Below are 27,649 nucleotides of genomic sequence, written 5' to 3'. Positions count from 1 at the left end.
ATTTTGAAGAGATCGTCTTAAATTTGCTTGCTTAGATTTGCCAAAGAAACAGTGCCGCGCAACACTGCTCTGGGCTGACAGGCAGCCCAGAGCATGCAGGCAAAGCCCGCCACGGGATGGTTATATATTTTATAATACATTAGGCTACATAAACGCGGCTGCCGCCTATCACAAGGCTTTTTATTTACATCATTGTTTTACGTTCACCATCGCTGATGAGCAGCACTTTGTAGGCGAGGAGGGAGGCTTGTTCAGGAACTCCATTATATCATATATGGCTCTGCATCAATGTAATAAGCATATGCGCTGTGAGCCAACGTGAGCCATGATGTCATAAGTTTTGCGGATTCACCGTTTTGCCTGTTTACACAGAGAAGGGATAAAACGGCGTTCTCAAAGATTTCCACTCTGGAAGGTGGTTTCACTTTGTTGCGTTTTCACCTCCTGAGAACACGGTTCTCGTCTAAATGACAGCAGCAAACGATGCTTTATTTTACCATCCTTGTGTAAATAGCACCTCAGATGGAAGTACGCTGTGATTGTGAAGAAAGCGTGTCTTCCATCTGGCGGAGTCGGGTTAGGGAAAGAGTGCAAATATGAGAAATTCCTACCTGCCAGAAACAGCCTGATGGGTATGGATTCTCCTTTAACTGGAGCTCCGTCCATGATTTCATACTTGGCAACCGTTTCAGTCTCTGTGGTAGTGCTGGGACCTAGACAAAAAAAAAACCCCACATCACGTGATTATTTCATTTGATCAAGATAAAAACGAGCAGGTCTTCATCCCATGATCTTTCCACTCATAAAATGAAACTCATAAAGCTCTGATCAGAGGGGGTAGGGAAACCACGGGGTCTTGGACAAGTCTTTCGGAAAAACAATGACGTTGGTGCAATTACCCTTCCCGCAGCAATGCAAGGCAGACGTTCCTGTGTATGACTGTTAACTCAAGATGTAGGCTGCCACGAAGAGATGACATCTTCACTAGCTTATTTTGCTGCAACTGACCGACCAGCATCTCACTACAAGTGGCTGTGCACTCTTCATTTCTCTGTTTCTTATTTGTCTTCTTTGCATGTACAGTAAGCAATTGAAGGAACACCATCCCTACTGCTTCATATCATTGCAATGCTCGCTAGGAATTCAAGGTCTAGAGCGGGCTGGTGCATCGACCACATGCAGTGCATGTTCCAAGTCTGGCTCGAGACCTACTACGTTTGTCGTTTTCCCCCTCTCCTCACTCTATTTCAACGAAGTGGTCACCACCATAGACATAGAAAGGTAGACGCCTCCTTCGGCTCTGGGGCGTGTGTATTTCAAAAGTAGGCAACATGGAAGGAAGCTTTTAGGGAAGCATAGCGGAAGCTTCTGCATGCGTCCAAGGAACGTAATTGTGCGCCACAGAAGGGGGCGTTCGGTAGGCCAATCGGAGGCAATGTAAACCTTTGTTTTCTAATGCCAATAAACCTCCTTTGGATTGAATATAAAGATGCTGTGATTGGCCAGTAGTCACTTGAGTGGCAGCGACGCAGTGTGCCTTCCGCTTGACGCCAATGAGGCATCTATTTTTTGAGGGGCGCTAGCCCCTCCTATAAACAGCTTCTCATATTTGCCATTGAAAGGAGAAATTAGGTCAAATGTGACGTCAATTTGTGTCAACACAAACATCTTATTAAGTCTAAAGAATGCCACTGCAGTCTAGTTCTGATGCAAAGTTTATTTGAAAGTAATGTCAATGACCCGGCAACAAGCTGCTTCATTCAGGGTCAAAGGTGAATAAACTGGGTGGCATTCTTTGTATTCTCCAGCCTGACCTGTGATCTTATAGCCCAATTTCTTTGTACTTAGTAGTTGTAGTTTTGGTTTGTCAGCCTGTAGTAGTATGTGTAATGACGTATGCCTGTGTTAAATATACTTTTAACTAAATGTTAAGTTTGACATATACAGCCATCTTAAGTCTTACCTATACCAGTAATCTCCTTCTTAATGAGCTGCAGTTCCATGTGTTGGATTTTGATCCTGACCAGCAGGAAATAGATCTTTCCTACGATCACATCCTTAAGATGATACCTAGAAAACACACAGTTAAGAGAATACTAGCTCAAACCCAAAATCCTTAGGCTCAACAGCGGGCGACAGCCAGGCATATTTTCCGAAGTGCGTTGTTTGTCTATGGGACCCGGCAACTACGGTACTGTCGATAGCAGGTGAAGAGGCGATTGTCGAAAAGCGGGCAGAGGAACGTTGTTCAAAAACATGAACATATTTTATCTTTGGACGACATCGTCCGCCGATAGCCAATCAAATTCACGCTGCTTTGTTTACCCTCCACACGGAACCATACCTATACGAGGACATGGGTAATGACAGCAGGAACCATACCACCTATACGAGGACATGGGTAATGACAGCAGGAATGCCCACTAGGAGATTCTTTATCGCCCACAGTCACCGCTGTTAAAACAGATTCGATAAGGATTCACTGGATCCAATTACATTTGTAATTCAGATTTGGTGAGCAAGATAACATGAAATGACACTTTCTTGGAGTAAAGCAATGCTTACTTTGACTTGTTGTATTCAAACTCGATATGCAGACAGTCTTCTATGCCAACCTCCATCTTGATGGAGTTGTTGACGTCTGGGTAGGTGGCCAACTGGTGGACAATCAACTCGTATTCCTTCACGAGGTCAGACAGACGACGGACTATTGTCACCCTAAGGAAATACCTGGAGAAGAAACAGAAGAAACGTACATTATATGCGTCTGTCACACAGGTAACTGTGCAGCACTATCCCCGAACATAAAAACACAGAGTAACACCAATTCAAATATATATTATGCCAAGGACCAAAGTTCTTCATTTTTACTACTGATATTCTTTCCTGGTGAGTTGCAAAATGTCACATTCAACAACATCACACCGGCCCGATTCCGGCGAGCCGCCCACATCCGAAACGGTTGAGAAATGACAGAGTTACCATGTGGGGATCCCTCTACTGTACTGTACTGTACTGTCACTGTACTGTACATACACCCAAAATCACCATATATACAGTTAATATGTGCGTATGTGTTTGTGCGTGTGGTGGTTGTAAACTGTAAAGGCTAATATATATATACACACACACACCGGTATATATATATACATACTATACCCGAGTCTGATATTCGCTCCAGTGTAGGACTCATAGAAACATCAGTGTGGTTGTAAAGGCTAATATACTATATATATATATATATATATATATACACACACTATACCTGAGTCTGACATTGGCTCCAGTGTAGGACTCGTAGGGCTTCTCCACCTGCATGAACTCAAAGTCATAGCTCCTGTTCTGGGCCAGCTCACCAGGCAGAGCTAGCTCCTTCACCAGGTCCACGAACTCATGGGTGTTGCTTTTATCAGAGAAGAGCTCTGCAACAAAGCAAAGTGGTTCTTTTATTTCTTTTTTTCAAAGTGGAAAGCATTTCCATAAAACAGCAACTCCAGCCCCAGAATCGCTAGCTCCGCCCATTTAACAAAATCACACTTGTATGAAGTGAGGGGCACTCTTCATACAACACATTCCGTGCACAAAGCTGGGCATAGGAGAGACTAGTGCCCCTCAAAATGTTCCTGAATAATAAAATCATGAATAATAATGAATAATCATTAGTGTCAGGCTACTAAAGAAATGTCAACTCATTAACCACTTGAACCCCAGCATCCATATTCTGGGGTTTAGTCAAAAATAGCCATCTACAAGCGCAATGCTTGTAGATGGCTATGGCTGTAGATCAGCCAAGGGGATAAGTAAATGGCACAACTAAAGCAACATAGTATCATTGCAGCTCTAGGAAGAAAATACTCATGTTGCAGAGTTGAATGTGATTTTGTACACACCTAGACCAAACTTGTCTTTATTAATATTCTGGAGTCTCTATCCCAGACAGACACTGGACGAGAGTGTTATGTCCAAAAACATGACATGATCCTACAAATAGAGCTTCACAAAATCCTATCAGACTCTCAGAAGCACACTGGGCTTCTGAGTATGTCCTTCTGTACCCACCCCCAAGATGTCATGGTCTTTCCATTCATCGCTAATGCAGATTTCCTATGCAGTGATTCTAGCAGAAAGTGGGTTTAGCTGTACTATGGCAAGCTGTAGGCTGCACATGTTCAATTAAACAAGAGCAAACCCATGCTATGTTGTTGAGTTTTTCTAGCATGGCTTTGCCAGACACATAACGTGGATCCACTCATACACTTCAGAAGGAAGGCTGTACAGCAAAGTAACCACAGTTTTATGTTCGGGTCAATATCTTTGACTTATTCCCCCTCATACAAATATATAGGTTTTGTTTTTCATTAATATATGAGTTTAACTGAAGGAAAGAATGTATTTGCTGACTCAGCAGGTAGAGCATTAGGTGCCATATTAAGTAAAATGAAATTTTGCCCTGCTTTAGGTTTTGCTACATTTACCAAGCTCTATGACGCCATGGTCTCTTCCATTCTGTTTTATGCAGCAGGTGTGTGGGGCTTTGAGGAGGATACCGAATGTAAAAACATTCAGAGTAGAGCGTTGAGGTGTTTTCTCGGGGTGCATAAGTATACCACTAAGTTGGCCATTGAAGGTGACACAGGTTGGGAAAGCTGCCAGAGATGTGAGATAATCAGGTTATGGAATCGCCTTACCCAACTGCCAGAAGAGAGGCTTACAAAAATTATATTTAATTGGAATAAAATATGTAATCATCCGTGGATAAGAGAGGTCTCCTCAATTTCTGACTTAAACACATATTTTTTAAATAACCATTGTAACATTAATACAGTCAAATATAAACTGTCAATGTTACATCAGCAGAAATGGAGGGTGGACATTGTGAAAAAGGCGAAATTAAGAAGTTATATTCAATTTAAAGAGGACTACATGACTGAACCTTATGTTGCATTTAATTTAAAAAGAGGACAGAGGTCCCTCTGTGCCCAGTTAAGATCTGGTGCTTTACCTCTGGCAGTTGAGGTTGGCAGATATACTGGCGTTCCTGAGGAGCAGTGACTGTGTGCTCTTTGTAACCTGGAAGTTGTAGAGGATGAGTTTCATTTTGTTTTCTATTGTCCACTATACCATGATTTAAGAAACGTTTTATTTGAAAAAATTCAGGATAAGAACCCAGATCTGTTTTGGATGTCTGAGTGTTTTATGTTAAATTGGTTGCTCAGTAATGAAGTTTTTGTTTTTGGAAGATTTATAGAGAAGGCATGGCAGTTACGTTGGAGAACGATGTATCCATGAGTAACTGTCTATTTGTGTATATGTATTATTATATATGTACAATTTTGTGAGTGTCTTGTAAGCCTGTGCGGGCTGGGCATCTTTAATAAAAAACTCTATCTATCTATCATACCTCTTCCCCGCTATGAGGAATCTTGTGAATCCACGTTATGCGTCTGGCAAAGCCAGGCTAGAGTTTTTCGGCAATATAGTAAAAGAAATATCACTGCTTCATAATGAGCTCTTTAGCGCCGATGTGGAAACACCTCAGTGCACCAAAAGTCTTCTTGAAAATGTCATATTATCGATAGAGGTATTAGGTACAAAACACTGCAATATTTAATTTCATCAATACTGCCCAGACATATTTAAAGCAATGACGCCGTACATACCATCCATCCATATTTAACTGTAATAAATTCTTATGACTTCTTCTCTCGAGGATAAAAGTAAACACAATGACCTGTCAAGGGTGCACACAAACAACTAAACCCTGATCGATCGCCTTCAATTTCACTGCATTTTGTACGTCTGCTGACACAGAGAACCTGGGAATGAGGTCAGTGGACAATAACACCATATGATCCACTATTAGAATCTGTCACTGCAGAGGAAAGAGAGAAGGTGCCAGTGGCTGAGGAGGAGGTAGCCTAAGGTCGCCTTCACACCAGGATGCTTTACTGCGATTAAAACGAATTTTGCTGCATACTGTATTGTCAGAAAGTGCGCTTTGTTTGGGCAAGTGTGAAGGCTCATTCTAATTCTGGTGTGCATCAAACAAATCCTCAAAAAAACTGCCGTTTCACTTCGATTCAAAGTGCACCAGAGTGTGAATGCAATCGCATTAAATATAGGGGTGAACCAAAGAATGTGCCATTGTCTAATGAAGAGATAGAAGCCCTTATCACAATATGGCCAGGCGATCATAGATCAAATTCTGGTTACACACAAAAACAATGCAGTGCACAGGATACATGCGAGAGAATGGAGGCGATTGGGTTTTTCTGGTTGTGTGTCAAAGTGTTCTTGAGCAAGACGCTTACATGGAAACTTCACCCTTTTTGCTAAAATAAATATATGTTAATGACGTTTAGAAGATTTAGACCACTTTCCTGGGGGTCTTTATGTGTGCAATATGTGGTTTTAGATATTTTAGATTTTAGCAGTGAGCCCAGTGTCTCTGATGTCATGGACACTTACTCACTCACTTACTTCCTGGACTACATGTTGTCTCAGTAAGACAGCCCTCCCCCTATCCACAAGGAGGAGCAGTGCACCAAAGCATTATGGGAATTGTATTCCAGGAAGGAAGTGAGCCCAGTGTCCATGACATCAGAGACACTGGGCTAACTGCTAAAATCTAAAATATCTCAAACCACATATTACACACATAAAGACCCCCAGCAAAAAGGGTGAAGTGTCCCTTTAACCCCTAACTGCTCCTGATGAGGAGCTTGGTGCCTTGCATGGTTTTCTCAGCTGTCCATATGTGTATGTGTGAATGTGTGAATGGGTAAATGAATGGAGAAAGGCACTATATAAATGCAGCATGTGTGAAAGTGAACGTTTTCATTTATCAATGTTTAAAATGCATAAACATGCACACCCGTAGTTAGCACTGTGTTCTTCTAGAACTGTACGAAGAGTCAACTTTAACCCATTAAAACCAAAAATGTCGTTTTAGATTTTAGATTAAAAACAATTGCAGATCTACAAGCCCACAGCTCGTCATTCCGTGCCACGCTGCAAGCTTGTACATCTGCTATTTTTAAACATTTTTTAAAGATCTTGAAAGCGTTTTATAATTTTTAATAATTTTGAATTACAAAAAAGTTTGAGAACTAGTGCCATTTCCACATGGTGTTTGTTTGACCATACGTGCTGCTGACACATTTTACTGTGTATTCTTTGCTACTTTGTTTTGTTGTATATATGACTTTGTGAAGTGTGCAGAGACCTCTTGGGTCTCTCTGCCACTTGGCCTCAGGTCTAACACTTCTGCACAAGCAAGGAGCGAGCGAACGACAGCGTTCCAACTCAAATAGAGACTCTGTGAGAGATTGAAAAACATGTTTTCGAATGAGATTTCCTCGTTCGCATCGCTGGCAGTGTGGATGAGGTCTAATTTGTTGCTAGGCTGAATGCATGGTGTGTGAACTCACCTATCTGTCCAACAAACTCAATGCGGATGCCCTGGTGCTCCAGTCTCTTTCCACCCTGCTTCACATTCAGATTGACCTGCAAGGACAACAGAACCACAAAATCAAATCTATCAAAAACGAGGATATCACTCCCTCTTGTCAGACAGAGAGCTAATATAACCATGTCTGAATAGGATTTCTCGAAAAGAAAAACCTCACAGACCACCTCACATATTTTCCCTGTTTTAAAATACTTTAAATACTTCGACACGTTGTGGGCTGGTAGATCTGCGATTTGAACTATTTAACATTCGTTTTTCAAAATAGTAAAAAAACGTTTAGGGATAAGGGGTAGGGAATGTATGAAAATAGGCACCCAAAAAAAAGGTTCTCAAAGTCAGTCTTTTAGCACGCAAACAAAGCTGATTCAGACAATATAGAACATCACCAAACCAAGTACTGGTGTTAAATAAATGTTGGGAAGACATTTTTAAATAAACAGCACTGCGTTTATTGATGTTCCAACTTCCATATTGTCTGATGTGATTTTAATTCAAAAATAAAGAGGGTGTTTTCGTAGAATAGGATTAGTAATAAGGGCAACACCATTAATAGACTACTTGACTAGCCTTCCGCACATCCGTCGTTCCATTGTCGCTGTACGCATGTGGCAGTGTGAATGAATGGCACTTTGATAGGTGTGGAGACAGATAGTGGAGATACAGACCAACCCTGTTTAGACGAATGGCCCTTTGGCATCTAGCTCACCAACTAGCTCATGAGACATTCGCCAGAAATGTTCTAAATGTTCTTCATTTCCACAGGAATGTTCTAAATGTTCTATGCACAGAGAACAACTCTTCCTAACTTCCGGGCCCCTTCTCTACTTCCTTTACAGGTGTTACTGATGATACTAATGAAATGGTTCTCAAACGTTTTAATTTCAAGGACCCCCATAACTCTGAGAGTGTACAAATGGAACCAAATGGACTAAAGACTCATACATAAACCAGTTTTAGGTGATAAGTTATCGCCTTCACATATCACTGTCACCTTCATAATGAGTCGAGGCCATCATACTTGCGGTGATGTCCTTAACCCATTGACGCCTGGTGTAACGTATACGTTGTTCTACCCTTGATGCCGGCCGTGCTCTCTGTGTCTCATCAGCTATTGCTATACATGTAGCAACATAACTATTTAAAAAAAAAATCATCAGAATTTGAAGGTTTTCAGAAACCTTAGGTCAGGCCCTAGAAGGCGTTCCCAGATTTGGCCTCAGGCATCAATGGGTTAAGCATTGAACCCGCCTCCCTCTGGTTCAGATGTGAAACCCCCGTGCATAGACATATAAAGGTCTCTAGGGCCTTTATCTCAACGGAAGGCAACATGGAGGCAATGGCGATTGCATTGGCAAGCTTTCCTGAGATTCCTTGCGAAGCATAGCAAAACGGAAGAACAGAAGGGGACGTTCAGTAGGCCAATCAGAGGCATGTGCCTTCAAGATTCTACTTGACTTCCTCCTCCCGTTGGAGACAGGTCGCTCCAACGAATTGCAGCGGCCAATGAGGCATCTATATCTTTTTTAATATCTATGCCCCTGTGTCTGCAAAATCATGGGGACCGCCCACCCAACTTCTAGACCAATCAGTGAACGAGGTGATAGCCCAGAGTGAAAGGACTTGTCTGACAGTAAAAACAGAGAGATGTGTCACCGCAGCGAGTGATGTAATGTTGTAGTTTTCTAACCTTTAGAAAACTTCACCGCAGTGATAAGCCATCACCTCAAACTGGAGTATGAATAGGCCTTTACAGGTCCATTTGGATCAATTTGTACACTCTCAAGAGTTACACACCCATACGGGTCCATTTGGAACCCACTCAAGGACACGTTGAGACCCACTGGTGTAGCAGAGCACCTTGACTCTGTTTTATTTCTTTTTTTAAATATATTTTTAGGGTTATTCTGCCATTATTACTACACAGTAAGTTGACAGGCAATGGGGAGAGATATGGGGAGTGACATGCAGCAAAGGTCGTCAGGATCGGGAGTCGAACCTGCGACATGCTGTCAGGCTTAGCAGCCTGGGTGCCTGGACCACTAGGTCATCCCGGGCCACCCTGACTCTGTTTGACCAGAAGGAAGTAGGTAAGGGGTCCAAGTTCTTTCCAAAATGGTGCGTGCGCGTAGATTCCATTAGGATCAGCTGAGTAGTGCTGGAGGCCCCCAGGGGCCCACATTCAGAACCAGTGTAATTAAGGGCCAACATACTGTACTGTACCTTCCCAGACACCGACTCTCCATCGTAGAACAGGTAGTGTTTCTCAACCTTCCCATCTTCTGTCTTCAGCTCGGCGGTCTTCCTGTTTTCAGCATCATTCAGCAGCACGTCTATCTCACATACCGGCCCGAACAAACCCCCCAGGAAACTCTGGAAGAATAGAAAAGAGTAGTATATTAACTAACAACCCCCCCAGGAAACTATGGAAGAAAAGAAGAATAGAAAACAGTAGAATATTCACTAGCATGTCTACTGGACACAACTATAATCCTCGATTCCTCTCCAACATATACATAGTTGCTCAGTTTTTTTTAGAGCACTGGGTGGTGACGTCATAGAGCACACCGAGTGCACTGAATAAACGAACGACAAGAGGGCACACCAGTGCACTCAGTGCGAATTTCCAAACGCACCCATAGTCAAAAATGACATTATGTACAAGATCAAAACTGTCTTGAGTCGCCAACAGCATAATGTTGAGACATACACCCTACATACACCCTGCCAAAACCAGTTATAATAATTATTACTGTCTGTCAGACTGTATATTCAGAGTATTGTCTTGCACTTGATATATTTATTCTTGTATGAGTCTGTGTTGTCTTTTAACTAGGAGAAACATAATGTCGTTTCTTTCTGCTGCTGCAGTTGGAAAGAATGACAAATAAAGCAATCTTGAATCTTGTATACTATTACTAATATGAAAATCACCTCCATGCCCATTGCCCACTAGCCATTTGTTTTGGGGATAGGCCGACAAGCACATGCATGCTCGAGCAATTAAGCAGGACAATGACTTGAATCACTTGATTGTATGAATCATACATGATTGAGAGACTAGTTCACCCTCCAAATAATATTCGCAAGGAATCTCTGGACAATTTTGCCTTCAACAGAGACACGCGCCCCAGAGCTGGAAGAGGTGTCTACCTTTTTATGTCTATGGGTTCTCAGATATGAATTCAGGGAAAAAACGATAATTGAAGACAATGAATACGGCCTGAGTCAACTACTGTATGTAAGTTATTCCCAGTCAGTGAATGAAACTCTTAAAAGGAGTTTAACGCCACTGACTGAGCGACGTGAGCGTCACAGACACAACACAATAAATTTAGACCAGGGGTTTTCAACCTTTTTCAAATAAGGCCCATTCCTTTTTTGGAATTTGAGCCACGGACCACCATTTGATGAGATTTAGCCTCCAAAAACTAAGAATATTGTGTTGTTGTTGGTTAGGATTTTGTCCACAATTCCATGCTGTGGTAGACATAACAGGCAAACGATCAAAATAAAACTGCTTCTACATTCTCTAGCCCAATTGTGTAGATCTCCTGTAAATTAAGTAATGCAGATGTTTTACAATAATTTAGCTTTTGAGAGCTTTACATGAAACCAAATGGACCCATAAGTGTCCATTTTATTTGCTTTAAAGTTAAAGATCTAATAAGGTTCCATTTGGTTACCAACTGAATTCTCCATCACCTGGAACCCTCTTAAGGACCACTGGTTGAAAACCACTGATTTAAGATGTTGTGTGCGCTTTATACTGTACTGTAGAGATATATATCGATTAGTCATTATCTGAGTCACTGCAGCCATTAATAATCGATGACATTGTATGTCAACTTGCCAACACAATATACACACTGTAAATGCAAAAATGACAGCTGACGCATCATGAGCTATATGACAGGCAGCTTTATATCAGCCAAATTACTTAAAGCCCAGACAGTCAATTGAACAAGAACACGCATTCATTTGCTGTTGTTGTGACCATTTGCAACTTTAACTAGCATTTAATGATGAATTGAAAATAGAGGACCCTGTTGTAAACAAGTCTTATAGTGCTTGTTCTGGTTTTACTAGCAGATTTTGTAATGACCTGCACTTTCCTTGAACTGTACCCATTCTCCAAACTGTTAATACAATTTTCAATCAATCAATCAATACCAAGATGGAATAGTACAATTAAGACATCCATTTTACCAATAACAATTAACAAGAGGGATTATTAGTGTATTAATGACAACAAGCTCTAGCTAAAAGCAGACGGCCTGTGACTGTGCTAGCTGTCTCTGCTACTTATTTAGTTGGTACATTACACCACAGGACGTGTTATTAATAAACACTACGTGAAAGTCACAAGTATATAGTGTCAATGAGAATAAAACGAATCGCACTGGTTATTATTGGTTATTGTTTGTCCTCCGTAGACTCACCATGTCGGCCGAACAGTGTCCAGACAGTTGAAGCTAGCAGTTAGCCTCCCCGTTAGCCCAGTCACAGTGTGTTGCTGTGACAGTAGTGAGAACTCTCATGTGACCTCAGTCATATGAGAGGGCGGAGGCTCTGCTCTGATTTCGTCGACTAAAACTATGACGGAAAGAAAATGTTGGTATTTTTTCACTGAGGGAAAACGAAATAAAAACTATAAGCCATGATGATGACTAAAACAAATTTATACTGACAATTTCATCAAAAAACTAGAAAAAGTGCCACTCGGGGCACAGGTCTCCACCAAGCCAGCTCAGGTTGTGGCCTCCTGGTGGCGCTATAATAGGCCAATGTGAAAAGGGTGCCATTTATTCATACGCCTTTGATGGCAATTGGATGATTTGAGGCATTTTGCATTTTGTTCCAAAAATGTGTTTTGAAATAATCAACCTGTTGGTGGCGCTATAACAGGCCAATGTGAAAAGGGTGGGATATATTCCTCAGCCTAGTAAGAAGATGTGTGAAAGATTTCACGTAAATTGCACAATCTTGCAAACTTTGAAAGCCAATTATAGCCAATTAGGATGGAATATGAAATATCAGACAGATCTGACTTGAGCACATGACTATAGAGATACTGTGTAACGATTTGTGAGATTTTTGGACAGAATCTGGAGGAGTAATATCAAAATACAAAAGTCGGCCTCCTGGTGGTGCTATAAAAGGCAGATGCGGAAAATGCAGGTCAAAGGTTTGTCCTTGGCCTTTAGGGAGTGTGCATGCAACGTTTCACGCTGATCGGTGCAGTTTTAGGTAAAACATCTGAAAAGCTGCCTCATGGTGGCACTATAACAGGCCGTTCTGGAAAATGGGGCAGAGGTTCATTGTTGGCATCCAGGGAGTGTGTGTGCAAAGTTTGGCATTGACCGGGTTAACGATGCCGGAGATTAGCTGATAACGGACGGAAGGACGGACACACGGACGGAGTGCAAAACATACTCTCTTCCCCATGCCTTTGGCCTGGTGGAGACAATAAAAACTAGAAAAGTCGCTATTTTGAAAAATTGTGTGGTTGCCACAATTGACCCTTATACGGCTCAATTTGGTTTCATTTTACGCTCTCAAGAGTTAAAGATCTATAATGGTCCATTTGGTTATCATTTAGCTGGGGACCACCTGGAGCCACCTCAAGGACCACTGGTGGTCCTCGGACCACGGTTTAAAAACCACTGCTTTAGGGCACATGTTGTGCTGCTGCATGCCAAGTTTGCTACTGCAAAGTAAGACTTCCTGTTGTTGGTTCACGATGAAGAATTTGGCTCCAGTACAGCATTAGCGTGCTGCTATAGACTCAACTGGGTACGAAATATTGCCATTATATAGAGATCCGCATTCTCACTTGTGGGGACATAACAAATAAAAAACTTGTGTCTTGACCATAGACTGTAAATTATTTTACCTGTACTGTCTTGGTGCGTACTGTATAATTGCAAACACAAGTAATACAGTACACAAAAAACCCACTGAAATATAACATCTCCTACAGTTAAGAGGATGAAAATATGTTTTATTGCATTATCGATCACATACTCCTTTCTACTCAGAATCTACAAAGAGGTGCAGGATGATAATTTGTCAAATTTATGAACTGAAAAGTATTATTATATTTCTTATATATTGAACTTTTTACTTGCATTGCAAACACATTCCCTTTATTTGGAAAAATAGATTACACAATCCATTTATCAATATTAAGTACTGCAATAAAAACATTTCTACTTCCATAATGTACATGTACAAAGCATTGGGCTACAATATGAAAGCCACAATTCCAAGCTAACCACTCACAGTCATACAGGTATAAAACTGTAGGCACATAAGGGCCAATTCAGAATTAAAATCCACATTTGCAATTCACTTACTAGAGCATTCTTTCAATTATATATTCCATAATATTAACCACAGGATCACAGCATTCTGATCCTGAAAATAGGCACAACACGTCACATCGCAACACATTGTATTGTTGTATATCGGCCTATTTTGACGACAACCAAATAAATTATATAGGCTATGAGTAGTTAAAATGCTCATGTCAAAAAGCATTAAAGGGATAGTTCAGATGTTTTGAACTTAAGCTGTATGAAATACTTGCCATTAATTTAGTGGTTGCAACTGTAATAATTGATTGCCAGAGTCCCGTGGTGGGAGTTTTGCTCTTTTTATTAAGTAGTTCCGGTCATTTTGTGGGGGGCACTGGGGCCACGCAGTAAAAGTTAATTAATTCACAAAACTAACGTTTGTAATGTTGACCTATTTCTAAAATATTAGCGCAACTTTTGTCCATCTTTGACCCCTCTATCACATGGAACTATTTTTTGGGCGTAGTGATATGGACACAAAAAACATAGTTCCGTGTGATAGAGAGGTAAAAAATGAACGAAAGTTGACTAATATTTTAGAAATAGGTCAACAATACAAATGCGTGGCCCCCTGTGCAGTGTGCACCCCACAAAATGACCTGAACTACTTAATATTTCACCTAAACCAGAGCAGAACTCCCACCACGGGACTCTGGCAATCAATTAATACAGTTGCAACCACTATATGAATGGCAAGTATTTCATACAGCTTAAGTTAAAAAAAGATGAACTATCCCTTTAAAAGCATTCTAATATCACATAAGCCCTATATACTTACAACAGATTGTAAAAATGGCCGACATCCAAGTTTACAAGCTGTCACATCATGACGCTCAAATTATCCATATACAAGCTCACAAGCTTGAGTCTGTTATTTGTGTATTGTGTCTGTTATATTTGAAAACATTGAAAGTTAAAAGTTGCTAAGGCCTTTAGTTGACTGAATTATCGTTGAAATGCATTTCTGTCAGGAAAGCTGCACTTTCAAGCCCCTTTCTAAAGCCCCTGGAGTAAAGTTACTGTAGACATTAATTACATTTACTGTCCGGAAGGTACATTATAAAACATGGTCTAATCCACCTACCGGTATGTGGGAGAATCAAAGTGATTGCTCACATAAAATGTGAGTTAGATCAATTCTATCTGGGGTAGTTTAGGCCGGGGGCTCTTCTGAAAATAGTAGCTGCAAGCCACTGCTGCACACAGTGAGCAAAGTATAGAAAAAAAGGCACATCGTTTCATTGCACAGGTAAAGCATATTCCAAAACTAACTTATAAAATGAATATTCCATTATATTCTTTATACAACATTCAGCAATGGTGAAAGAGAATACAGGTCACAACTTAAAACTAATACTGTAGCTCACAGCTACATAAAATGTATGTATTTTGCCTGTGCAGACAGGGTTGGAAGGGGGGGGGGGATCTATGCCTCTGTTTTTGACATATCTCCCTCTGGTGGGCTATACTTTATCTCTGCTTTTGGTAAATTGGGCTAATTACTCTCAGTGGGTCTTCACAGTTGTTCCTCTGCTCCCAAAGAAGTGTTGCCTCATAAGAGTCTCAGCAAATCGAATTTATAACAAATAAATGTGACCTGCCTCAACTAGAAATTGCCCCGCGAGGCAATTTAGATTGTTTATACACAGTAAAGTCCCCAGTATTAATTTATCCATTTGTAACTTTGAGAATGTAAATGAACACTGAGGGTTTTACAGTGTATTATCTCTTAATCTTTCAAAATAAGTACGGCATTTCTCGTACTTTACTCCATGAACCGCGCGCGCGCGTGTGTGTGTGTGTGTGTGTGTGTGTGTGTGTGTGTGTGTGTGTGTGTGTGTGTGTGTGTTTTCAACTTTTCATGCATGTCGCTCTCTACAGTAGTAGGTTGTCCTCCCTCAGTTCCTGGGCTGCTGGCATCGTTGTCCTCCTCCCAAACATAACTACAAGTGAAAAACAAGGAGTGTTGATTTAATTTCAGAGTTAAGATACTTGCAGATTGGACACGTTTTTTGGAAAACCCGCTGCTAAAAATCGCTGCAAAAAAATCTGAAAAAGTGCAGGGACCTTTACACATGGATAAATGTACACTGAGCACTTTACTGTGTACTACAGTATGTATACAATTAACTCTGCATGGTTGTCAAGCAACATCATAGCAGCAGACACGTTAGATTCATCTAACAACGGCAGGTTGTGTTTGTTGTCTGCATTCTGACCGGTATAGAAGATGTGAGAATGTAGAAGACAGTGTGATACATATAACCAATTGATAATAATCGTACATACCTTTGTTTGGCTCTGATTCCTTCACCGTCAAGGACCCACCGGAACCAGCCTCAGGCTCAGGTAACGCCCGGTCTGCCATGAATGGATATCCATCAGAAGAACCCTCAAATCCACCAGAACCTTCCTCTGGTTCGGTCATCTGCTCCTCGTCCTCCTTCACAGGCTCCGCCTCCCTAGAATAAAACACATGTAATTGAGTATAAAGTATAATCATACTTATTTAGTCTAAATGAATGTGTAAATAACCAGTGTTTCCAGTGACAGGAAGTGTATGGAGTGATACACACTAGGGACTATATGCATACTTCATTTGGTAGGACTGAATTGTTTGTTGTGGCTCAGCCGTGTCTCTCATTCAGTGTTGTTGTAATCATGGTTGAAACAGAATGTTCGGAATGAGGGTGATCAACACTAGTTTTATTTCTAAGTCTACTTACAAGACATTAACATCACATTTGAGTTCCTTTTGAATGCCTGTCAGATTTTTCTACATAACTGTCTCAGATGTTGGTGCGCAAATGTGCCTTGCATGCCTTTGATCTACGCATCATCGTCATTCCTGATGAAGACCCGAAGGAGCCGAAACATTGAATCCTTCTAAATAAAAATACTACTGGGAGCTCTAGAACGTTGTGCGGACAGCCTACCTTCTTTTTGAGTACGGTTTAAGACACCGTTTCAAGAGTAAGAGATCACATTTGCCAATGTTGGTATTTACTTGCGCAAGCAGAGCGCGCAAGTAATCGTTTCGCTTGGTCTCTTCGAAGTGAAGACAAGTTTTCTTCAACGGTAAATCTGTGCCTGGTTTGCTGGGACTAGTTACAACATTACGTCATCCTTGAGAGAGTACATGGTGTGTATATGACGTAATGTTGTAACTTGTAACTTGTAACTTGTAACATTACGTCATATACACACCATGTACTCTCTCAAGGATGACGTAATGTTGTAACTAGTCCCAGCAAACCAGGCACAGATTTACCGTTGAAGAAAACTTGTCTTCACTTTTTGGAACCAAGTAACCACAGTATACTGCTAATCAAATTACAACTACATACTCTGTATGTAGTTGTAACTAGAACAACTACATACAGTCTGTGCCTGGTTTGCTGGGACTAGTTACAAGTTACAAGTTACAACATTACGTCATATACACACCATGTACTCTCTCAAGGATGACGTAATGTTGTAACTAGTCCCAGCAAACCAGGCACAGATTTACCGTTGAAGAAAACTTGTCTTCACTTTTTGGAACCAAGTAACCACAGTATACTGCTAATCAAATTACAACTACATACTCTGTATGTAGTTGTAACTAGAACAACTACATACAGTCTGTGCCTGGTTTGCTGGGACTAGTTACAAGTTACAAGTTACAACATTACGTCATATACACACCATGTACTCTCTCAAGGATGACGTAATGTTGTAACTAGTCCCAGCAAACCAGGCACAGATTTACTGTTGAAGAAAACTTGTCTTCACTTTTTGGAACCAAGTAACCACAGTATACTGCTAATCAAATTACAACTACATACTCTGTATGTAGTTGTAACTAGAACAACTACATACAGTCTGTGCCTGGTTTGCTGGGACTAGTTACAAGTTACAAGTTACAACATTACGTCATATACACACCATGTACTCTGGTCCCAGTTCACAACGATGACGTAATGTTGTAACTGGTCCCAGCAAACCAGGCACAAACCTACGGTTGAAAAAAACTTGGCTTCACTTTTTGGAACCAAGTAACCACAGTATACTGCTAATCAAATTACAACTACATACTCTGTATGTAGTTGTAATGTGATTTGTAATTTGTAAATCTGTGCTTGGTCTGCTGGGACCAGACTACACAGATGACCATATCTCTTACGTCATCACTGAGAGCTAGTCATACATATACACACCGTGTACTCTGGTCCCAGCTCTCAAAGATGACGTAATGTGGTATCTGCTGGGACCAGATTATACAGATGACCATTTCTCTTATGTCATCACTGAGAGCTAGTCATACATATACACACCATGTACTCTGGTCCCAGCTTTCAACGATGACGTAATGTGGTAACTGGTCCCAGCAAACCAGGCACAGACTTACCGTTATATAAAATAAGCCCAATACCAGCATCACAAGACAAGCCCTTACATGGAACCCACAAGGCAAAATAATAATAATAATAATAAAATAATTATACTGTATAATATATTTTAATTCAGTTTATATACCTTTTCTTTTCATCACATATCAATGATTCATTTTTCTGTAAAAAAGTAGTTAGGTAGCAAATAGTTACACGTAATTATTATACATTTCAAACGTTCCTTCACAGAGATACTGAGATGTGATACTTTCCAGCGGTCGAAAGTACTTGCACGCTCTGCTTGCGCACTAGTAGGCCATTTATGGCCTACTAGTGTGCAACAAGCAAGTATGCACTCGGCAGAGTGCAGTTCTAGTTGAATTATGTATCCACCCTGTTGTTACACATAATCTGTTCATTCTCAGTCCTGGGTGGGAATATAGGGCTAGTAGTCTACAGTAACTTTTACACATGCAGGCAGGTCACAGGACAGAACAATGGAGCAGAGCAACAGGCCATGAGCTGTCACGTCCCACTTCCTCTCAATACTTCCTCTGGCTTCCTGTTCATGGCAAGCTACAATGTAGGGGGAGCGCTACTGTTGAAAGTCTGGAGCTTTTTAAGCGTGTATAATGTGGGAGGAGGTCTCATACGGTGTGGGTTTAACATGTTACAATTAGATTAAAGAGAGAGGAGGGGGAGCGAGGGGGAGGGGGCCTATTTCACTCACGCAATAACTGTAACATTAATTCGACCTTAAACCGTTCCTGTAACATGTCTTGTCTTTATTATTAATTGCATTTTTATTTTGCATATGCTGGTTAGCTGACTGATATGTTTGTGACTGGTATATTTTTTATGGACAATTACTGTCTGTGGGCATGTGGGTTTATTTTCTAAATAATTAATGATTTTTATGAGATGAGATCTGAATAATGGCTGATGTTTCTGACGCAGACCATGGGTGGTCAGTTATAACCGCAAACTAGGGCGGAGTCCCTGGGTTTTTTTCATTCACAAACTGACGTGAGCTCTACCACTTGACAATGCCCTATATACCCTGCACTTTGACACACTGCTTCAGTATACCAGACGAAGGCTGGTTAGGCAGAAATGTTGTTTCTTTGTCCGCTCTGTTATTAATACATTATTTAGGGATGTCCTTTTTCTTTTCATGGACACTGAAAAGAACACACTGAACACACTGATCGATGTGTTGCCGCAATAACGTCAGCAAGGAAAGCTGATAACGTTTTCTGATTTTATCTAATAATAATCTATAGAAAGGCCTTTTTTAAACATTATTATAGTGAGATGGAAGAGTGTGATTAGAAGACTACATGCTTGGCTGGGAAATTCCTCTCAGTGTTTTCACACATACCGATTACCGAAAAATTTTGTGCTTTCTTAAAAAAGAAAGAAAGGGGGGAAAAAGCAGATCTACAAGCTACATTTGTTGTATGATGAAGTACAGTACAGTATGTATTCATAATCTGACGGCAACAGTGTCTACTGACACAAACATTTTAAAAGGAAACTGAGGCTTAGCTAACATGTGATACTAGTACACAGGCTTCCTCAGCAGTCTCACACACACACACACACACACACACACACACACACACACACACACACACACACACACACACACACACACACACACACACACACACACACACACACACACACACACACACACACACACACACACACACACACACACACACACACACACACAGAGAGAGGGGGGGGGGGGCAAGGCTTGTCAGCCACGTTTGAATCCACATCATCAGAAAAATGTATACTGTATGGTTTTCGTCTTTGTCAGATCTAAATATAGTTGTTGAAGACTTTGTTGCTGGCCCTGTTCCTTAAGAGTGAATTAAGTTACAATTGAGATGGATGTCTTAATTGCACAGGAGACAATAATATTTCTGAGTACATACTTTATTTATAACTTACATTGTTTGTTTTGATACCATCTATTCTTCTTATGTACTGCAATTTTGGTTGTACAGAAAATTATTTCACCCACTCTATTAAACTTATAAACTAGTGATGTTGCACATAGTGAAAGGAAGTTGAAGTTGAGTTGAAGATTACCAAACCCTTCCCTTTCAAGTTTCACCACTACCTAGCTACACGGTAGGAGTATTTTGGTAAAACTGTCCGATAGGGCATCATGTGAAAATATAATTGGGTCATGTACTGTAGACGTTTACATTTGAAGAAGTTGTTTTGTTTTTACAAAACTTTTTCCTTTCCAGACATATAATAACAAGATCATGCCTCATGAGTCATCAACTTTTAATCTTCACAAAAACATGGGACAAACAAATTAAGAAAATCAGAAAGCTTGAGTGAAAAGAAACAGCATTCTGATTTCTGATCAGTGCGTAAAGGCTACCTTGGTTCTACTTCTCCCTCATATCCTGTGATCATTATCTGTCTCTCATATTTTTCTCTACACTTCCTCTCTTTCACACTAGTACCGTTCCTTTTTACCCCCATCACACGTCTCTCCCTCATAGTCAAACCACACAAATTCTTGCACACACACTCACGCAGGCTCTAACTACTGTACAGTGTACACCGACATTGTAGTTAGATTCTTGCTGCTGACCAAGGTGACAACTCCAGTGTCATTTAGACACTCTGTGGCTGTGTGCTTTCATCTGAATATATACTGTACTCACTAAAGTAGATGTTTTGTTTTTCTGGACTCGTCAATGATGGAGTGAGATCTGAAACAAATACTGCTCGACTGAGCCAATTTTCAGTTCACTGTACACCTTGGCTTTTAACCCTGGCTGAGAGTTTCTATGGTCTGTGTTTTAGTTTTACTGTCTGCTGACGCTGCTGCGTCTTGCATTTTTCAGTGATGTGTCTCAGTTTGTGTTTTTGAGTGGTGCAACCACTCCTACAGACAGCTATGTGTGTCCCTGGGTCCCTGGGTCCTGGCTGGCTGGCTGTGTCCGAGCACAAAAATAGCGTTTGGTTTTCACCACCAAGTGTCACTGATGCGCAGCCCAACACACACATATTATTAACTGTATGATTTTGGGTGTTACAGTACAGTACAGTACAGTACAGTACAGTACAGTACAGTACAGTACAGTACAGTACAGTACAGTACAGTACAGTACAGTAGAGGGACCCCCTGGGGACCCCCACACGGTAACTCTGTCATTTCTCAACCGTTTCGGACACTGGGCGGCTCGCTGGAGCCGGGCCGGTACCCTGTGTGCGTTCCTGTGGGTCTTGAACTACCGGGGACCCCCCAGGAGGCAGGGACCCCCACACTGAGTTGCACCACTCACTTCACACAGGTGTGATTTTTACTATGTGTTCTTGCTGTTGCTTTTCTGTGTTTTTAGCTAGTGTATTTAGTTAAAAAAAATTGAACAGCACTTTGTTAATCTTGTGTTGTAAAATGTGCTATATAAATAAAGTGAATAAATAAAGCTCTCAGCGTTCGTTTAACTTGAAAGTGTAAAGGTGCGTTCAGACTTGGATGGTTAGAGTGACGCGATTACATACAAAGTCAATGCAAAGACGAGAAGTTTCACGACCTGGTGCGGCATAAACGGGGCGAACCGAGCTGTCTTGGGTGAACAAGCGGGTCCATTTGGTTACACTCCCAATGTTAAATGAATGTGTCTACAGCCAATCTGTGCGTGACAGCCTATGTACGCATACAGTAGCCTACATACTGCACACACACAAGTACATACATGTAATCTGCAGCTGCAGCAGGCAGTCTGGCTGGCAGGTCTGGACTCAGTTTCATCTCTGGACTTCTGTGCTGGACACAGTTGGCATTGCCCTGACTGGGGTTGCACCTCAAAAACATATACCTGCCCACAGGAGGTGGAGCACCTAAAGAGATGGCGAGAGAGAGAGAGAGATACAGACAGACAGACAGAGTTCTGTTTAGTTCAGTTTACCTTCTTTGCTCTGTGTGGTTAAAGAGTCATGCAACTATTCATCGAACTGACAAACTCTGAAGAAATGTTCTTGGGAAAGACATTAGCGCGCACACACACACACACACACACACACACACACACACACACACACACACACACACACACACACACGCAAAAAAAACTATATTTCACATAGGCTACACCATATTACCACACTTGTTGCAAGGAGTTACATTGATGTGGAATGGCCGTAAAATGGTTTTGTTCATCATGTCCAAATGATAGTAAAATGATTGTTGCAAAAATGCTGTTTGAAGTCACTCTCGTCAATCCCCTGAAGGCTGCTAGTTCGATTCCAGATCTTTGAACAGTTTTTGAGTTTTTGAAAATCGCCCCCAAAATAAACCTTCGGATAATTCAAGATATTAGGCAACTTGCCAATTGCTTTAATTCTGAATTAATTATAAGTTATAACAAACCCATATTGTCATGCTGATATGGGTTTATTCTGATGAGATATAAGAATAACTCCCCCCCTATAGGAAGTTGATGATGAAGATGAATGGCCTGCCCTACATAGACTATTAGCCTATACCACAAATTTACATTAAAATATACTGTGAATGACTGAATGTGATGCTCTTCGTTTCGTATATGTAGCCTATATAGGCCTACACAAGAAAGAATTCCATACGCTTCTAAACTCAAGCAGATAGTAAATATGCAAATTACACTAAACAAAGTCAAGAAACAAAGATCACAATATACGCATCACAACTTTAAGTCATGATAACAAAGCTGGGGATTAAACTGTAAAAACAAGTCCTATCAATTTGCCTACTAAATATAGCCTATTAGTCTATACATTTGTATTATATTATACACACACGCACGCACGCGCACACACACACACACACACACACACACACACACACACACACACACACACAAACACACACACACACACACACACACACACACACACACACACACACACACACACACACTGTGACACATACACACACTAATGGATAGGACTCTGCGTCATAAACTATACTTTCACATCCAAGTGTTATATGGCCAAAAGCCAAAAACTCAAACAGTACAAAATGTTCAAGAAGAAAACGTTCAAGAACAAATCTTTGCAATTTTGCAAAGCTTTAAACAAAGAAAAACCTAGGTCTAACATTTTCTTAAATTCACTTGTAAAGTTGTGATTCACTTAAAACAACGATCGTTCATGACAGACGCACCAAACCGCCACAGGCTATAGACCTGTTTGCTGATTTACATATATAGCCCCAAATTAGCCCCCATAGCCATATATCCTATAAAAAGGGGAGAAAAGAAAAAATAAAAGTTTTTAAGAGTCCCTTCAAAACATTTTCTTTGACACTTCCGTATAGTCTAATATTTATATACATGAAACACGCCCCTCATATAAAACGGAACGTGTTTAATGAGCGTACGTGTTAATGACTTACTTACCCAGACCGTTATTCAAGACGAGGCACAAGACAGCGAGTGACAAAATCATCTTCATTTTAGACGATAATTTGTTATCCCAAAAAGGAGAAAAGGACAATTCAGGCCCACAAAATAAAATAAAAAAAACCCCAGACGATCCCTCCTCTAATCGATGTTTTCCCTTCTGCTGTGGGGTGAAATATGCGTTCTCTGGTCTGGTGCACAGAGTCGGACTCACCCCAGACTCCCCCTAAAAAGCTCAGCCCCTCTCTTAATGCGTCAGTGTTTCCTGAAATCGTCTTGGGTAGAAAGAAAGTGTGAACATCCGTTTGTGGAAACTTTTATACCGCCCCTGTCAGGTGGAACAGTTTGTGTCGGGGATAGCCTATATCTCTTAAATTATTGTGTAATGATGAAGATCCTCATCCTCTTAAAGAAGAACACATTTACCACAAATCTGTCATTTGATGATTTGATTTGATTTCAGATGACTGTTCAGATTAATTGAAAATGGAGGACCCTGACTGTCATGTATTGTTATGTAAACAAAGTCTCAGTGCTTTTTCTGGTTTTATCCTCTTAGTAGCTCCTCCACTTTCAATTAATCAGAACATTTAAAGACGTACAATAGCGCCTTTATCCAATTAAGGCGCTTGACAAATTGACATAGATTACATTCACCCTGCATTCACACACCGAAGGACATCATGCAAGGCACCAACCTGCACATCAGGAGCAATTAGGGGAGCAACCTTGTGGTTACCTGTTACCATCCGGCCACTCTACCCCTGAGCCACCGCTGCCGCAGTGGTTCTCAACCAGTGGTCCTTGAGGGGGTTCCAGGTGGCCCCCAACTAAATGAAGGAGAGTTGGTAACCAAATGGACCCTTATAGATCTTTAACTCTTGAGAGTGTAAAATGAAACCAAATTAACCCATTTTACACTCTCAAGAGTTAAATTAATGCTAAACATCTGCATTACTTAAAGGGCCACTTCACCACTTTTGCAACCTGATCTTATTGTAATGATTGTTTAGGACACAAGAAACACTTTCCTGGGGTTTGTATGTGTGTAATATATGTTTTTGGATATTTTAGTCATGCCAAAATTTGTCATGAAAATGTGGTCTCACTTCCTTCCTTGACTACAAGTCACACCTCCACGTAGCCTCCACCCTCTCCACAAGGAGGGGAAGTGCACCAAAGCATTATGGTCATTGTAGGAATTCAACAATCCAGTCAAACCAACACACAGACTTCATTATTTTTTGCTTGTTATCTCTCCTATGGCACCAGCATGGAAAATGCTGGTTGCAAATGATTATTGGCTGTTTGGAGTTGGAATAAGATAAAGTTATGTATGGTTTTATATTTAGAAAAATCATGCACATTTGTGAAAAATGTTTGAATATATATATTTTATAAGCAAACATTTTGAACTCAAATCTTTGGGGGTCCCACCGTCCCTGGAACAAAATCTTTAGATATGCGGGTCCACAGCCAAATATAAATTTGGGAGTCTTTGACATAAAAAGGTTTGAGAACACACACGCACACACACACACACGCACACGTCACGCAAGCGCACACGGCCGCACGCACGGCCGCACGCACGCACGCTCGCACAACACACACACACACACACACACACACACACACACACACACACACACACACACACACACACACACACACAGTTGGCAGTGACAGAGTTTATGAGCCTGTGATTCACTGATTTGTGATGTTTGGACTGTCTACTTCAACATAATGGAGCAACCATCTAACCCCTGCGTGTATGTGTGTGTGTGTGTGTGTGTGTGTGTGTGCGTGCGTGCGTGCGTGCGCGCGTGTGTGTGTGTGTGTGTGTGTGTGTGTGTGTTAGAGGCTTATACAGCTCTCTGTCAAATATTTGTTAAGTTCTTGTAAGAGACAAGCAGCGGAATTCAGCCTTCCCCTATTCTTTTTCTTTCTTACTTTCTTTCTTTCTTTGTCTCTGTTCTGTCTCTCTCTTCTCCTGCTGGCATACGTCGTCTGTCTCTCTTCTGTTGGTCTCCCTTGGCCCTGGTACCCCACTTTCAATTAATCAGAACATTTAAAGACGTACAATAGCGCCTTTATCCAATTAAGGCGCTTGACAAATTGACATAGATTACATTCACCCTGCATTCACACACCGATGCCGAAGGACACCATGCAAGGCACCAACCTGCACATCAGGAGCAATTAGGGGTTCAGTGTCTTGCTCAAGGACACTTCGACACTCCAAACTCTCCATAGTGCCCTGCTCGGAGCTGAACAGCCCCTCCCTCTCCATAGTGCCCTGCTCGGAGCTGAACAGCCCCTCCCTCTCCATAGTGCCCTGCTCGGAGCTGAACAGCCCCTCCCTCTCCATAGTGCCCTGCTCGGAGCTGAACAGCCAATCCCTCTCCCATCTCTCCCGGTCTGAAAATGCCCTCCTCCCCCAGGAGGAAATTAGACTTGAGGGCTGCAAGACTCAAGAGTACAGAATACAAAGCAAAATAAATTACGCTTAGAGCCTGAAGCATCATTTGCAGGTATATGTTGAAATGGGGAATTCAACATGAAACGCAATGAGTTGATCCGTTGACCACTGTTGTTCAAAACATGCACCAGCGTCCAGTGGTGTAGCTCAGTAAATGTATTATATTTTTAAACTGATCTGCACCAGTCTGAACAAACAGTCAGTTTGTTCATTCTCTCGTAGCATCTGAAGAAAGACGCCATGTCACCCACCTGTCATAGGCAGATTTGCCAACTTGTGTGGGATATAGGCCGTAAAATGTAAATTCCCTACTCATTTCAAGACACAAGGCTCAACAAGAAACACAAATAATTCAAAAATGTGCTAACGTTTGTGTTGTGTATTTCCCACGCTTCCTGACAATGTATGCATGCTGTAATTGCTGTGTGCTGCTAGCCTATGCCAAGTGACTAACAATTGTTGAAATCACTGAGTGATTTATGGCGTTATCTTTCTGGTAAAATCCAAATATGTTAACTTCAAAGGAAGCATTTGTTAGGGATTTCACAGAAAAGCAGACAACTGATGTTATTATTGATGCTTACTTGCTTAATATAAGCCCTGTACAAGATACAAATCTTGTGGCTCACAACTAAAGAAAAAAAAGAATAGATGGATGATAGATGATTGTGTGTTAGGTATAACTGTGGTAAAATACATAGTTTTCTATGCATTTCGGGGGTTTTGGGGGATTCCACCCGTGCCGCAAAGCAGCCCCCGTACCATTTCTCCCCCCCCCCAGTGGGAAAGGTTACATTCGGGCCTGCCTTCCTTGATGTATCAATTAAGCGCCAACGGCCATCAGCTGGTCACAGTCACAGACACTCAGCCTCTGTAGCACTCAAACTGAAAGTGACTGCATGGAGTTTCAATCCAAAAGCCCAATACAGCATCATCATACCCTTCCTCATCCTCACCCAGTAGTCCGTCCAGTCTCATCTCCAGACTTGACTATTGCAACTCCCTCCTTATGTTATTGGCCTCCCAGCATGCTCACTGAAGCCAATGGTGAACATAATAGTTAGTTATCGCTATAGTATTGTGATCAGAGTGTGAACGACCTTTAAAATACCCTGACAACGCTTCACACACTACCTGGCTTCTGGCTCCCAAACTGTGCAATAAACTCCCCCTTGCAGTCTCCCACTCCCAATTTTACTGCTGTAGTCTGAAGACTCGCTTCTTCAGACTCAACCTCCCCCTCTAGCACTGCTCTCTTCTTGTATCCCTTCTTGTCACTTTACCTCGATGGATGCATTACTATTCAAATATGGTTACTTGGTTACTGTTTTTAGTTTTTCTTAAATACAAATGTTAAGAATGTAATTTATAGATAGCATATTGTTTGGACAGATGCTGTGTTCCATGTTTACCTGGTAGCCTAGTTTATTTGACATTACATTGTTCTCTATGCATTCTACTTGTGTGACCATTTGTTTGTAGTGTTGACTCTTTCTTTCTTTCTTTCTTTCTTTCTGGGGAAAAAGAAAGAAAGAATTCTTCCTTTTGTT

General features: G+C 41.2%; 2 protein-coding genes across 2 annotated transcripts in view; both read right to left on the bottom strand.

Moving 5' to 3' along the window:
- vps26a (VPS26, retromer complex component A) overlaps window positions 1–12,001 on the bottom strand; it is a 16,212-nt gene extending 4,211 nt beyond the window's left edge. Inside the window, exons 1-7 of the mRNA XM_080764119.1 lie at window positions 11,911–12,001; window positions 9,692–9,841; window positions 7,431–7,506; window positions 3,266–3,422; window positions 2,566–2,730; window positions 1,964–2,070; window positions 612–713 (exon numbers count right to left, since the gene is read on the bottom strand). Of these exons, the coding sequence (XP_080620245.1) occupies window positions 612–713; window positions 1,964–2,070; window positions 2,566–2,730; window positions 3,266–3,422; window positions 7,431–7,506; window positions 9,692–9,841; window positions 11,911–11,913 (760 nt within the window). The 5' untranslated portion in view covers window positions 11,914–12,001. The remainder of the gene's footprint in view (window positions 1–611; window positions 714–1,963; window positions 2,071–2,565; window positions 2,731–3,265; window positions 3,423–7,430; window positions 7,507–9,691; window positions 9,842–11,910) is intronic.
- Window positions 12,002–13,451: 1,450 nt separating this feature from the next.
- srgn (serglycin) lies at window positions 13,452–23,880 on the bottom strand. The gene is made up of 4 exons (XM_080759744.1): window positions 23,618–23,880; window positions 21,935–22,079; window positions 16,117–16,289; window positions 13,452–15,770 (listed from the first exon to the last, which is right to left on the bottom strand). Exons 1-4 carry the CDS (start codon window positions 23,670–23,672, stop codon window positions 15,703–15,705), a joined length of 441 nt encoding a protein of 146 aa, XP_080615870.1. The 5' UTR covers window positions 23,673–23,880; the 3' UTR covers window positions 13,452–15,702.
- Window positions 23,881–27,649: the final 3,769 nt, after the last annotated feature.

This window comes from Protomyctophum bolini (assembly GCF_963924005.1).
Source record: "Protomyctophum bolini genome assembly, chromosome: 1".
In the NCBI taxonomy this organism is placed as follows: Eukaryota; Metazoa; Chordata; class Actinopteri; order Myctophiformes; family Myctophidae; genus Protomyctophum; species Protomyctophum bolini.
The sequence above is the reverse complement of the archived record's forward strand: the minus strand, read 5'-3'. Positions and strand labels throughout refer to the sequence as shown.

Bases quoted from the DNA above. Each gene is read 5' to 3' on its own strand.
- srgn (XM_080759744.1), bottom strand. From the start codon at position 23,672: ATGAAGATGATTTTGTCACTCGCTGTCTTGTGCCTCGTCTTGAATAAC. The intron at 22,080-23,617 runs GTAAGTAAGTCA...CCATCTCTTTAG, and splicing joins CGTCTTGAATAACGGTCTGG to GTGCTCCACCTCCTGTGGGC. The intron at 15,771-16,116 runs GTATGTACGATT...TTTCACTTGTAG, and splicing joins GGAATCAGAGCCAAACAAAG to TTATGTTTGGGAGGAGGACA.